This window comes from Eurypyga helias, unplaced genomic scaffold (assembly GCF_000690775.1).
Source record: "Eurypyga helias isolate BGI_N326 unplaced genomic scaffold, ASM69077v1 scaffold38177, whole genome shotgun sequence".
In the NCBI taxonomy this organism is placed as follows: domain Eukaryota; kingdom Metazoa; phylum Chordata; class Aves; order Eurypygiformes; family Eurypygidae; genus Eurypyga; species Eurypyga helias.
This window is the reverse complement of record NW_010264321.1, coordinates 45,999-61,414: the sequence shown is the minus strand read 5'-3', so window position 1 is coordinate 61,414 and position 15,416 is coordinate 45,999. Positions and strand designations below refer to the sequence as shown.

The 15,416-nt window shown below is 38.8% G+C and overlaps 1 protein-coding gene across 1 annotated transcript in view; it reads left to right on the top strand.

The window, feature by feature from the left end:
- Nucleotides 1-7,231: 7,231 nt before the first annotated feature.
- SGCE (sarcoglycan, epsilon) overlaps nucleotides 7,232-15,416 on the top strand; it is a gene marked incomplete at its 5' end in the record, with an annotated part of 22,270 nt that continues 14,085 nt past the window's right edge. The window contains 3 exons of the mRNA XM_010156357.1: nucleotides 7,232-7,336; nucleotides 11,679-11,801; nucleotides 14,280-14,437. Of these exons, the coding sequence (XP_010154659.1) occupies nucleotides 7,232-7,336; nucleotides 11,679-11,801; nucleotides 14,280-14,437 (386 nt within the window). The remainder of the gene's footprint in view (nucleotides 7,337-11,678; nucleotides 11,802-14,279; nucleotides 14,438-15,416) is intronic.

The following is a 15,416-nucleotide window of genomic DNA, read 5'->3' as shown; positions in this document are numbered from 1 at the left end:
TATCAGCTGAGATATTAAGATTTAAAACCAACTGAAATGAGCTTCTAGAAGCTGAGTTGTGAGCTTAATCCACAAGTCCCTTCTGGGCTATATGGAAAGGGTATTTTAGGGTTAATTTTTCCACTTCAAATTCAGACCTGTTTAAGCTTGGTTCAGTGGGATTTCATTAGTTAAAGCAGCAGAATACACAGTTTGGGACCAGTGTAAAAACTAAGCATGAACTTGAGTTCAGTTAAGTTTGTTTAAGGGATATCTATATAAAATTCATTCTTGATCAAGGTGGAGTTTTGTAGTATGTTCCTGGCCTGAATTCAGGTACAAAACAAGACAGCTCGTGGAAGTTCAATGATGCAAACTGTCCCTGGAGCTCACTTGAGCTCCCTCCCCATCCCCCTTAAGCAAAAAAACCCCAAAAAACTACCAAACCAAAAAACAAGCCCATCCCAAAACCGGCCCCATTGTTTTCATGGTAGCACCTTCCTGCTTTCCCAGAGCTTGACATCTCAACTATGACCATGTGAAAGAACTTGCAAATTTGTCTGCTGGTTCTGAGGTGAGACACAGCTCTGCGTGAAAATCCCTTTCTTTTGAATCCTGTTCTTAAATGGACTCTACAGTACTGAAGCATTACTTATCCAGGCAAAAGACAACTTACAGACAAAATAGAACATGAGAAGTAGCACAAGATCTATAGAAAGACTTCTCTGAATTCTCCTCTACTAACAGAAATCAGTTTTTCTCATTTCTATTGTAGCACTTGATCTACAGAAGACACTTGACTTACTTACACTTTTTTTGCACTTCTTAAAGATGTATGAAACATATACTTAAAGGCTTTTGGAGGAGGCTGGCTGTTGTCAGAAGTCCAGGTTGGTCTTCTCCCACTCCTGCCTACCTTGCCTGTGGCAAAACATCATCTCAAACCCCAGGGATTTCAAAAGATTTAAGAGTTTAAAGGGTGTAACTGATTTCAGAAGTCCAATATTTGCCCCTAGGGAGGCTAATATAATACTCAGGTGGCAGGTACTGACTCTCAAACACTAGCTAATGATCATCTTCTCCACTGCTAGAAAAAAAATGGGACACTGTTGTGAGAAGTGACATTTAGGGTTAAGCATTTCTGATACAAACTAGGTAGTCGTTCTTTGACTTTAGCTTCATAGTAACAGAAATGGTAGAAGTTTACTATATTAAACTAGTAGAGATGTTTGCCATATTAGTTTGGCAGGACAATGAATTGCCCCCATATTGTGCTTCAGTGGAGAGAGTGGTCATGAAAATGTTGTTTGAATGACTGTGGCCATTTTATGCAAACATACGATAATTTACAACAATGGTGAAATCACAGGCTAGGATGGGTATTCCGGAGATTGAACTACAGCCCTGCACTCATCCTGCAGCCCACAGCAGAAGTGCCATTGGCAACACCCTTCTCAGCCATATGTACCCTGCAGAGGGAGGCAGAACATTGCACAGATGATTTAGTGTTTTCAAACTAATACCGTAGCACATCTGCCCTTTTTTCTTTTGTGGGCGCAACCATTAGAGCAAAGAAACAGGTTTTCTTCATACAGTACTCCAAATCTCCCTGCCTGCAAAGATGTTGCCTGTCAAGTCTCTGTACTGATCTGACACTGATCAATAAATGTTGTCAATGAGTGCTTGCTTGAGTAAGTAATTATAGGAGGGGAAAGCTAGCCATTCCATTAGTATGCTTTTCATTACAGAAACACATTATTTATAGGTAGCACAGCTTACATGGAGACATCTTAGAGGTCCTAAAGCCAGACAATAGGAAGTCAGCTTTACAGCAAGAATTTGTCTTCTAGACACATACATACGTAAGTGTAGAGAAGTGCTCATTTTTGCTACTTCGTGTTTTGAGATTTGGTTAGATGTTCACTGAAAGTACTCCCAGAGTTACAGTCACTAAAGTAACCCCCTTTTTTTAGAAGAAAGATTGTTTCAAATCAAACCAAGAAGAAAGATTCTTGTCTAGGTTTGAAATTCTATTTTGCTACAGCTTTTGGGCTCTTCTGTCAGTGTAGGTTGCCTTCTTTTGGCAGAGCTCTAGAAGAAAGGAGGGAGTTGCTCTTTTTGATTACGCTCCTAGGAACTGGAAAGAAACAGAAGAGCCAAGAAACCAGAAAACACTGATTAGTTTCCCTTCTAATCAGTTGAACTGCTTTTCAAGGAAGTAGTAGCAAGAAGTAGTAGAACGAAGAAGCCCTCTAACCTGGGAAGAGTTTTTATATGGCTCCTTTGCCGAGGTGTTTTCAGTGCAAAACAGGTGCTGCAGATTGAGAGCTGAAGGAGTGGATTTTGGTATTTGCTGATAAGTATTGCTGCGTTGAAGTTAGCATGAGCATGTTACACAGGTCAAAAGTAGTATATGTTGTTTTGTTAACAGCGTAGTTATGGCACTCATTATGTAATACCCAAAAAATTTGTGTATAGGCTGTGTCTAAGTGTTGTTAGAACTGTGACACAAACCACCAAAATATCTTTAAAATGTAGATTATCTTTTGTGCCAGCCCAAACCACGAAGATGAAAAGTTAGAACAATCTCGTGATCAGACAGACATCTCAACATCTTGAAATCTATGACTTTTCTGAATTCCTTTAGTCTTTTAAACGATCCACCTCAAAAATTTGGAATGTAATTGCAAGGATACTCTGACAATCTGTATCAAGGGCTGACAGGAATGTAGGAGGCATGCCACAATAGCAGTCTTACAGGGTGACCTGACCATACCCCTCGGTTACACTGTGGGCTTGGGGCAGGAACTGGCGGTATTTTCCACACCTTCATGGAGGAGCTCATTTAATTTCGTTCTGTTGTCAGGCCTGCAGTAGGAGGGAGAGTCGTGGTGAGTTAATGCTATTATTAACAAAGCATAAAGTTTTTGTTCTCCCTGTATTTAATTTACAGCGTTCCCAAGAATCCAAATGCTGAAGTTTCTTGGCAAGACTGACAAAATTCCTGATGTGGTTTCATTTCTGAAATGATCTTGAAGAAATACTCAGATGTTGCAGTAATCACTGCATCAGAAACAGGTAGAAAACCATTATCTACAGAGCAACGATGACCAAGTAGAGAGCTTAGCAGCATTTCTGGGTTTGATTTGAACTTTTACACAGTTATAATAAATGGAGCGCAGAGGGACCCGAGCAATCCCAAGTGAGGAACTGACACAAATTAATTCTTGTTTCTTATGTAGTAGCTGTCATTGAAGAGGATCTTTGTCAGAAACTATCCAGCCTCAATGTAAATTTCCACTGAGAGAATCTGCTTTAATTCACAGTAAATTTCTGCAGTGCTGGTTGCTTATGTAGAGCATGTTAGGTAAGAGGAAGGGGTGTGGAGGTTGGAAGAGGAGGGAGGGTAGCTGGTGGTGCAAGTTCTGCCTCCCCTAGTGCAGGATGCGACCAGTCGGGCAAGTGTCTCAGTGCAGGCACAGTGGATCTACAAGCTCTGATTTGAGCTGTGGGCTGCGCACCTCCATACAGATGTTTTGTTTCAGCTCGATGGTGCCAGTTTCTAACTGTTCTGCTCCACAGTTTTCAACAGCCAGTCAGAAATCCATGCTGTTTATGGACCTGTGCTTCCAGGTCAGGATGCAGGAAGCTGAGTCACATGGGTTTATGTGGTAGAGGAGTGCGAGGGAAGTTTTTTGGAGCATGGTCGTGTGGTAAGAGAGTGAGGGGGAGTGGAAGCATGTCTGGGGTCCTGGTCTGTGGCTTAAAAGTAACCAGCATGTGTTTGTGTTGGGTCCCAGGGGAAGGTGGAGGTGTGGGAGAGGGTGGAAATGCTGGGTTTTGAGAGCTGGGCTGTGTGCTGCATTACTAGTGGGAGAGATGGGCTTGAGATCCTACTTCAAAGAAGCAGTAAGGAGGATAGGTGGAGATGCAGGATGGTGTGAATGTTAGAGTGAAATAAAGGAATGGGAAGGTGAAGTTGGTCCATGATACTTAGGTCTTTTTTTGATTGTGAGGTGGACAGAAATTGCTGTGGGTATCTTCTCTGTTATATTTTACAGCAGAATATATTAATATTAAGACCTTTACATAAAACCTGTGCAAATATAATTAAAGGGAAAATAGAATAAAATAAACTAAATATTATTTATAAAACAATACAAATGTAATTAAAGAAAAAATTGAAAAATAAGACATTAATTTAAGGAAATTAAGATTGAAAGATTAAGTAAAGAAAAATTTAACTAAAGAAAAGAGAAAAGACTGTGTATGTACTTTACCTGGGCATGTTCAAGTCCCAGGCACAGAGCTGTGAGTTATTCCTCAGCTGGCGAGTGCTCCAGCAACCATGGCAACGTGTAACAAACTGAAGAGCTTGAAAAAAAATTAACATTTTTTTCAGCATGAGTACAAGGCTGATCAAATTAATTCTAAACTGTCTCTTTGATAAGATGCATAGTTTGAATCACTGCATTCTGTAGTATAAGGCCTCTTTTGTCATCCTTTAATCATATTCACAGATCTTCCCTCAGCTTTCTTCATGTTGTCACTGTGTTTCTTGAAAGCTCTAAGTACCAGACACAGCGTTTGAACAGTGATCATATCTGTGACAGGTACAAAAATAAAATCTCCCTGCTGCTTCTTGATGTTGCTGTTTACAGATCAGCCAGTGTAACCAGTCTTCTGCTGAAAGCTTCTGTTCAACCAGTTACTACCTGATGTATGTCCCCAGTTTTTGATCAAAGTTCATCCTCCCTGCCTCGTGTGCATGTGGCATGCTGCCTTTGTTCCTGGGTGTGCTTTAACGTTTTAATCTATTGAAGGGCACATCACCGATCACCTGGTTACCAGACAGTGCACACTGTTCTGTGTTAGTAGCACGTCTTCTCCATTATTTGTCAATCTACTAGCCTTTATTTTTACCTGCAAATTTTATCAGTATATATTATGCACCCAGGTATTTATATATATATATATATTAAAAAAAGTAAAATTACACAAGGCCAATCCCAGAACCTTGTGAGTCCCACTTAAAATCTCATATACCAAACTAACAATCCAGTAGCCCTACTCTCTTCCTTGAGACTGCCATTCCTGTGGTGAAAGCTGTTGAATGGGCAGTGTGCTTCTGGGTTGTTTTATTTCACACCTGTCGTTTGGAAACAAATAGCTGGTGATTTGTATTTATATGAAAGCATCACAGCATAGCTCTAGGATCTGAAAACAGGCATGCTGTTTTCTTTTCCACGTCCCCTGTGAGATGCAGCGTAGGGTGGAGAGGCAGACAGGTAAAACTCTTTAATCCCCACAGCTAAATTTAGCACAACTTGTGGGCACAAATCAAAGACACAGGCCATATATATTTAAAAATACATCTTTGAACCCCCTCTGGCTTTTTTTTTTCCTCATTTAAATATGCTAGAATGATTTTGTATCTAGTTTATCAATCAGAGTGCCAAGTGATAGCTAGGTATATATTTAATGGTAACATCATTAATGCTATCTTTATGAGACAAAACCTGTGAGTTCATCAAAAGTGTCTGAAAAGATGCATTAAATTGTTGTGGACTGTGATAAGTATAATGTTCTTCTTCATTTAATAATTCAGTAATCACATCTTGCATTAATTGTTTTGCTTGGGGCTGGTCTGTAGCTGACAAGCCTCTGATTGCCCAGCTCATCCTGTTGAACTATTAGAACAACTTTATTTTACCTTTACCATAGAAAATTTACACGAAAGGTAGTATGCAGTACTGAGTTGGACAATTCCTAGGATGTCATTACATTAAAACTTGCAATGTATGCAGATTGATTCAGGAGGGAGGAAGTTGTCTGTCCTGCAAGGCAGGTGTAAAATAGTGGATGTGAATAACACCGTTTGTTAAATCGGTTCCTTTGTGTATATTGAAAATTTAAAGAAACCTAACAAATTCATAATTTATGTTTTTGTGTTGATATGGTAATTTGAATGTGTAATTTTTTTATTACACTTTGCCCTTAATTCAATTTTAGGTGTCTTGTTTGAATTATCATAAATAAACAGCTCACTGACATACATAGATTGAGTCCTGTACATCTTGACTGCTGCTTAAGCCAGATCTCTTGGCCCTCCTAAATTCTGTTTGTAGAGTGTGGTATCAATAATGTAGCAGCTGACCGGTGTAACTGCGTCAGGAGAAGTTTCCACCAACATTTAAGCTTCTAGTGTAAATGATATTTGCATACTTAGACAAGTTTGGAGGAAGAAATGAACACTTACTGGCAAACACTCCATCTGCACGCAAGTAGCGCTACTCGATGTTTCCGATGTTGATATTTTTACAAGGAAGTTAAGATGCTAATCCCTTAACATCTTCTTACTGGGGTTTGACATGAGTTCTCACTCCCAAACTGTTTCGAAAGAAAGACTGTTTATTATGGCCACTTTCCCTTTCCTAGCATCTGACTGCCATTTCTTCCCTCTGTGCTTTTCAGCTGGTATGCAACCATACAAACAGCTGATATATCTATTATTCATCATAGAAGAAAGGGAACAGAAGAACAGAAAGTGGGAAGTGAGGAGGGAGCTTTCTCAGGCAGTTCTGCTTGTTGGTGGAATGGAGCCTTTCTGTCAACTCCACAGCTGCTTGCTGTCTCCTGTAATCCTTTGCTCCTCATCACATTTGAACGTTGCACCTTCAGCTTCACTGATCCAGCTGTGTTCAGACTGTGTTCTAGCTGCGTGGGATGAAGACAACCATTATTAACTGGTTCTTTTTCCAAAGCTGATTCTTGGTTATGCCTGCCAGGAAGTCAGTCCCATATGCCTTCACAGAAGCAGAACATCTTTATATAAGCAAAGCTGTGCTCTTGGTTTTTTTGCCCGAAATATACTATGCCTGTCAGAGTTACTAGATACGTCTTTGCCTGTGTATGAGGTTTTGCCAGTTCAGATGTATTTATCAGAGAATGCTCTTCATCATCTTTATTATCAGTGGAATTATGTCAGCAGAAATCTCTGCAGAGGTTTAAGCATTTGGTGTGAACTTTGCTTATTTGGAAAAATGAGTGTCAAAAAGGTGACTGTCAGAAAGATTATTGTAGGTTTATAGATTTAAATCCAACACCACCATTTTTTTAACCCAAGGTTCCTAAACTGTGACTTAAACCAAAACCCGGTTTAGAAGGCATCTGATTCCATTTGATACTTGGTTTGTGGGAGTCTGTTGATCTGACTAATTTTTTTTTTTTGCATCTGTTTTATTCTGAAAAGCTTTTTTGTTAAGCTCTGCTGATGGCAATAATGGAACAGTTAACTGGACGACTAAGCAAGCCCACAGTTATATTATCAGCAGAATAAAGGCTGCTGAGAAGAATGGTGAGTTTAGGTTGCAAATTTAAATCCCATGTTGGTTCAGTCAAATCTGCTTTTAATATCACTCTTGCTTTTTCAGTCATGTCCTTGTTTTAGGAAAAAGGTGCTATTTCAAGGTAAGTAATTTGGAAAATTTTACATTTCTTCAGTCTTTGAAACATTCACAGACCTGTGTGTCTTTGTGAGTCTTCCCCAACTTCTGTTCCTATAGCTTTGCTTGAAATAATGGCTGTACATATGCCTAATAGTGCACATTTTCTTATCACAGCTGGTTGCTTGGAGATACCCCTGCAGTTTGCTTAATACAATAACCTGTCTGTAACAATTAAAAAAATCTTTTTATATATGTATGTAAAAAGACTATTTTACTGTCATTTGTGCAAGTACACACAGAATATTGTAGCTAGTGTACACTAGCTGAGAGAAGGTTTTGCACTGATTGCCTATCCAGGCAGGCAGTCAGGATTGGCCCCCAAATCATGTTATTTCTGGGATTGCAGTTCAACTACTAAAAATCAGTGGGGAGAGAACCTGTTGAAATTCCCAGAAAAAAATTCCAGATGTTTTTTTTCTTTTTTTCTCTGAAGCTCGTGAACATACAGGCTTCAACCATCAAGGTAAATCTGGAGATGGGGGTCATGTGTACCTGATAACAGGCTCTGGGCTGGAGGCTGATACAGTCACAGCTGAATTCCTGGCTGTGCCCATGTTCTTACGTAGGTCTAGAACAGCTAGGCCGGTTTCTATACAGGTTTCAAAAGTGATGAGTGTTTTCCAACCTTCAGTTCCCAGTTAGTCTACTTCTTTGCCAGTCTCCAGAACTTCACAACTTCCTGCACAGATTTATCTTGGGATCTACAGAAAGTCCTCCAGGGGGTATGGAAATAAGAAAGAAGAAAACAGTTCTGTTGAGGTAGCTGATACTGTCTTTATTTCTAGGAGGGTTCTGTTGTGATCTTATGTAGTGAAGATGTTTAATTTCCCATGGTTAGTTTCATAGAAGCCTTTCACAGTCCCTGAGATTTCTGTCTACCACAGGGAATTTGCCCAGGCAGTTCACATCTGGTAGTCTGCTGTATTAGACTAGTATCTAGAAGTTGGTAAGTACATTCAGTTTCATCCTTAGATCACCTAAGATGATTACACATTCATCTCCAGTCTCAGTCAGTCTTATGAAAACAATTGTGGGTTTTAAAACCTTCTGAAGAAAATAGCATTTCACTTATTTCATTATTGAAAAGTGGTGATTGCTCTAGTGGGCTGATGACTCCTCATTTTCCTTCTGATTTTGAAGGAACTTCTTAGGGGAAGAAGAAGAGGGCACCGGGGACAAGGGGGGCAAGAACTTCTGAATTCTTAGTCTCCATACCTGTGTCATTACAATGTGTTTGTCATTATAAGATAAAATAGGTTTGTGGGCTTTTTAACTTCTGAGAGGCATTTTTAGACTTCCACCAAGGTCACTGATTTATAGCTGCATGAAATCCTTATTGGTATGCTTACTTCAGCAACAGAGAACGTCTCGTTACTAGGAATGGGCAGGCATTCAGTGGTGGCAATAGATTTCCTCTTGCAGCCAAAAGAAATATGTCATATGGGGTTTTCAGTAACTGCTGATTCTATTATTCTTCTTCCTTTCTAAAACTATTACTTATGGAGAAAATACACATTACTCTTTCACTGTTCTTCCTGTTTGAAATGGATTTTCATTGCAGAGTCAAAGCATCAGTAATGGAAAAAATATAGGTTTTTTAGATATTTGATGTGTTTTCAGCCAACCACCGTATTTTTATCAGCTTTTCTGCTCTATTTATATTAAATTACCTTTTCAGTTTTTCTCAAAAATATTTTCATAGAATCATAGAGTGGTTTGGGTTGGAAGGCACCTCAAAGACTATCCAGTTCCAACCCCCTGCCATGAGCAGGGACACCTTCCACTAGACCATGTTGCTCAAAGCCTCATCCAGCCTGGCCTTGAAGACATCCAGTGATGGGGCATCCACAGCTTCTCTGGGCATCCTGTTCCAGTGCCTCAACACCTTCTCCGTGAAGAATTTTTTCCTGATATCTATTCTAAACCTCCCTGATTTCAATTTAAACCCGTTACCCCTTGTCCTGTCACTACAGGCCCTTATAAAAAGTCCCTCCTAGCTTCCTTGTAGGCCCCTTCAGGTACTGGAAGGTGCTATAAGGTCTCCATGGAGCCTTCTCTTCTCCAGGCTGAGCAAGCCCAATTTTAAAGGAAATTAATTAGTTTCCTTGGTCTATGTATAGCTCATTTGCAGAAGTGAGTGCAAAAGTTTTTTTGGTTATTAATTTACTAATTTTAATTATACAATTAAAATACCTATGTTACTGTACTTAAATCAAGTCTACATAATTAAAATTACAGTAACTGGTTTATTAACCACACAAAATTGTAATAAACTACTTAAATTTCAGGATGCATTTTAATTTTGTCTTTGAGGTAAAATTATTAGAAAGATAGACTGTTCACTACTGTTAAAAGTAGTTTCCAAAAGTGAGTAAAAGCAACTGCTGTGGGATTTGATCAATAAATTATCCAGACCTTGAGACTATTAATTCTGCAATATCAGGCTTGAAGAGTGGGAATTATGTAACTAAATGCAGAGGCCTCTGCAGTCAGTGGAGATCTAGTCAGCGTAGTCAGGAATCTAGGACATGATTCATCTCATTTTACAGGAGAAATCAAATTAATCAACCCCTAGAAGCAGCTCCTTCTTCTCCATTGACTATAAAAGGAGCCTGACTAGCTCAGTGGTGGATGTTGTTTCTGTAGGCATCTAAAATTAGGTGAGATAGATTCCACATGGAGTGCGTGGTGCGAGGGATGGAATGTCTGTGATTAATGCCTAATTAGCAGTGGGTTTTTAAGCAGATCTCAAGTAAGGAGGTTGGTATAATGATAAGGCTGCAGAAATTATACCAGGATTAGAAAATTACATGAGCTCAATCCTCATTTCAGATGTATCTTGGTTATTGATCCAAGTGTTGAAATCAACCCTTTTGTTTCCAGGAGGTAGGAGTTTGTTTCTGTGAGTTTGTGACAAAGACTCTGACGTCTCTTTCAGAGTTGCTCTTCCCTATGACAGTACCCCGGTGCTGTACAGCCTGTAATCTTTGTCTGGAATTGGGACTTCTCATAAAGTTTCTTTCAGTTTAGCAAGCAAGGCAGGTAGCTCTGTGTCTCTGTGACTTATCTTTATTTACTTATGTAATCCTCATCTCATTGACAGATTATATCAGCAACAGTTGATTCTTTCAGGGCATTGACTTAAAATTCAATGGATGACCAAAAAGTAATATGGAACAGTAATTATGACTTAAAATCAGTTCTGTGTAGACACCGGAAGAAACACTTATTAGATCAGTGTTCTCCCTTTATACGTAAATGTTGAAACTTCATGATAGAGTGATTTCTTACTCATTTAATCTATAATTTTATTTTTTTATCATTATTCTAACTCATTAAAATGTGTATATAGTACTGCATCAGATGTGGTATACCTAAATAAGATTTGCCTTTATCAGCTAAATTTGTAATTACATAAAGCATAGTGTATTGCGTTTACATATGCTGGTTGTTTTGAATGAAGTTTCGTTTAGGCTTTCAATCTTGAGTCATGTAAAATATGGTTTCATCTTTTTGTTTGGAATCAATGAGACCTGATTATAATTACCCGCGTCCTTCTGTTGTATCCTTCAGTGCAAGCACAGTATCTTCAGTAATGAGCTCTCTAACCTGGCTTTTAGAGGTACGTTGTCTGAACCTGCTGGTCTAAGAAAGTCTAGTTTTAAGGACTTGTAGAAATCCTCAGCTGAAGTGAATTGCTCGGTCCTTTGCACAAGAACTGAAAAATCTGCCTTTCCCATTCAGTGAGGAATCAGTACCATTGATTGGTAAGGTTCCTCTGTATTCTTCATGTGTTTTGCTTTTATGTGAAACATAAGGAAACATGCTTGTATCACTCATTTAATGTATTTTTTATTCATGCAGTATTGCAAATAAACTGACTCTAAAGTTACAATAGCTCTTCTCAGTGTTTTTATTGCAAGTGAAGAGCACATACAACTTCTGAAATCCTAAAATAGCTGGTTTTGTTTATTGCAATGTTGGAAGGGATCCTGCTGCACAGAGAGTTTGCTCTGCATTCTGTCCTTAAATCTGTGCCACCTTTTAAAAACTTATTAACAGGTATCTAATATTCGTTGCTTTCCTTCTCCCAGATGCCCACTTTGCTGTTGAAATGCATGCTGTATTATCTGAAGCATGTCTCATTTTTGCTTTTTTTTCTGTCTCTTTATCTTTCCTTCTGCTTTTCAGTGTACACGATTCTGTCTAAGGTGCACTCTGATCGGAATGTATACCCTTCTGCTGGAGTTCTTTTTGTTCATGTTTTGGAGAGAGAGTACTTTAAGGGGGAATTTCCTCCTTACCCAAAGCCTGGTATGGGATGCTAAAATCTTCTAAATTATATAAAAATGCAGAAAAAAGTGCAAGTCTATTTAGCATGCCTTATGATTCCGCATATAACATACAGAGGACAGTTTTTATTTCTATTGAAATATCTTCAAGTGAGATAAAATATGTGGTCCTACAAGTTTAAAATGTTCTGGTTTGTGACAGTCATTTGTGGAAAGATGCATGTAATTGTGTATTGTGAAAAATGTACTTCATAAGTTGGGAAGGTGTAATAACACATTATATATCTGAGATTAGAAGTATACTTTTTCTTTTGAATTAAATATGAAATTGTGAAAGTTTAATAATTATGCCTGTTAAAAAGGCCATTGATGTGATCGCTGTTACAGACAGTATGTACCAGGCTCTGTGAAAGAGCACTTTGAACGCACATAGTACATTTGAGGCAAAATAGACGATTAAATCAAATCTGAGACTACGTAAAGACGTTTTCTTTCATTTAAAACTCCTACTCCTTTGGATTCAGCCTTCTTTGTATATTGAGGAACAGTTTAATGTTAGTAAGCTGTTTGGTTTTAGAGAAAGAGCTGTGATTTCTTAAGTACGGTGTTTTGAGAGTACTCAAAGGTAAAGCTAAAAGATTGATTGATCACTACCAGGTTAGAATATGTGTAAGCAATCTGGGGGACATGGGAGGAGAAAGAGCATTCTGCCCTACATGCTTATCAACAACGAGAAGGAATAACAAACATAGAAATATATCCTGTACATATAAATATAGCTATCCTATTTTCCTATAAAAATAGGAAAAACCTATTGTACGCATACATTGCACACATAATCAAAGCCTGTTTCAGAGCTTTTCTATTGAGAGTACTATTTTTGAAACTCACTTTAAAGAAAAAAAAAATAAGCTTCTGTAAGTATTGGTTAAGTCTTGTCATTAATAAACCCAAACATTTGTAAAATTTCCTTTCCTTGAAAAATGGATGATTATTTCCTGACACGTATACCTGAGTCTTCATGTCATGTAGCAATGACTGGCAGAGTAGAGTTTGCCTCTCGCCCAGTTTTCTCCCAGTTTTGGTACACAGATTGAAGGAACCTGGGAATCTTACTGCAGATGGATTGTCTTTCAAATCCTTACAGCCCCAGCCTGCCCTGTCATTCACTTGATTCGGAGGCAGTATGAATCTGACTTCAGGTACTGCTGAAGTTGCCGTACCCATGAATGACTGTGATGGGATCACAAGTTCACAGGAAGGCCAGTTGTTACGATGGCCCTTTAATTTTTTTTGTCCGCTGTGCTGGATCGTTAGCGTGGCATACCTTAATGAAGGGCAAACCAGATCACAGGTGCCTTTCAGGTTTTCCCCAAATCATTTGTGACGCTGGGAATTTTATGCTGAATGCGATAGGTTAGATTACTGGGGTGTCCTGAGAGAATTGCGAGGGAAGTTGCATTACACCCTGGTGCTGGTGGTTCTGGTCCCTTTTACCCACAGCCAGATGTGTAAATGTGCACCTGAAAACTACTCTCTGGGAACAGGTCTCTGTTCCTCTCTGGAGGAGATGACAGCCATTCTTTCTTTGCTGGCTGAGTTTCTGCCCTCTGTGCCAGCCTGCCTGTCATCATCTCCTGTTGCTTGTCCTACAATGGCTGCTGTTGCCATTCCAAGCCGAGTTGGAGGACCTCAGTGCAGGGGTGTCTTAGAACAGACTTGCCCGAGTTCCCTGCCTCAGCTGTAAGGTGCTCACGCCCCAACAGTGCTTAGGCATGCCTGAATTTGGGTTATTTTAGCTTTTGAAAGTGAAGTGAAACTCGGACATTTGTAGCAGGATCAGTAAGAACCACAAGAACTGTCAGACTTGAGGGACTTTTAGAGATTGCCTCTGGAGCAGTGTATTTAATAGCCATCAGTGGATCCATTTTGCAGGCAAGGCTGGTCCTTTTTTTGAATTAATTTATTCTGTAAAAAACATCTACTCCCAGGCTGTTGGTGCTGAAGACCTGTATAGCTGATGCTCACAGAAGCTTTCAGACATGGATGATTACACAGCCACTCCTTACAGCAAGCCCTCCCAGAGTCTCCAGGGCCATTCTTAAAAACATAAACTTTTTGAGGAATTAAAGAACTGAGACCTTTGTGCTTTTCTAAGTAGAAAGTTAGATGCTTCAATTCTAGGTGGAACTGAGCTCTAAAAATAAGACCCACTAGTTAATGAGTGCAAGCACTGAGTGTTATCCAGGACTTTACGAAGTACAAGCACATTCATCTCTGCAGCTGGTTACAGTTTTCAGATACTAATTTTTTAATACTTATGAGTGCTGAGTAGGAGTTCACATATTTCTGATGTGGTGAAGGTTAGGATTTTGTTTTCTTTTTGGAAATGTTTAGAAGACATAACTGGGAGACAGAATAAGATTTTCTAATGGAAACCTCAAAAACAAAGCAGATAGCATTTTCTTGTACATACTGTAATACAACTTTTCTTATCTAGGTGAAATAAGTAATGATCCTATAACCTTTAATACCAACTTAATGGGTTACCCTGACAGACCCGGGTGGCTACGCTATATACAAAGGACACCGTACAGCGATGGAGTGCTGTATGGCTCACCCACTGTGGAAAATGTGGGCAAACCAACCATCATTGAGGTATGTCTTTCAAAGGTTCAGAAGGATTTATTTTGGTTTTGACTGTAAGATTCAGAATGTCCACAAGCATTGCCTCTTATTTTTGAAAAGTTAATTACAGTTAAATAAAAAGAAAGATTATAAGGCAGGGACGAGGACTCATGACAGTAACATTTCTTCTTGGGTACCACTGCATCCTCTTTTTAGAGAAAAGCAGCTTGTGTGACACTTTATTTTGCTTTTAGAAGTATAAGGAGTAAATAGCAATAACCACTCAAGCTTAATGTTCCTAGATGCAATACCTTAAGATTCTTGCCCTTCATCTTTCTGAGGCATTTCTTTTCATTAAATTATGAATATAATAAAGTTGTATTCAAAAAGCAGAGTAGAAAAACCCCTTTGTAAGTAACTGTATTTGAAGAGTATCGTAATTCTGAACCTTGTAACACTCTACCCTAAGTATAGGCCATTTTGTTCCTCACTGGAAAATACAGTGTTTGGTCTATAAACAGGTTTTTTGTTTGGTGTTTGTTTTTTGGGGTTTTTTTTGTTTGGTTGGTTTTTTTTAATTTAATTATTTTTCATCAAATATTATCTGATTCGTTATTCATGTTCAATGATAGATTTAATTTTAATTAGCACTTACACGTATGTAATTCTATTCTTATAAGTGTAACAATGACAAACCCTGCTACTTTAATTTTGACAGTTAGCTATCCGAATGTTTAAAAGTGCCAATTACTCACTGAGCAGCAATTGAAAAAGGACTGTATTTTCCGCCGTGCATATCGCAGACAGCAGACTGAATCAGACTCTGTGTGGTTCACAGGGTTAAGGAAAACCTGCTCATTAACTTGCTCCAGCCATTCTGCTGCTTCAGCAGTACATTTGTCTTAAACCTTGGTGAGGGGTTTTTTTCCTAAGCTGAATTTGATACAGTTCTTCCTCGAGAATGACATAAGTAATACTGTAGATAAATTTCACTCATGCCTGACTCTAT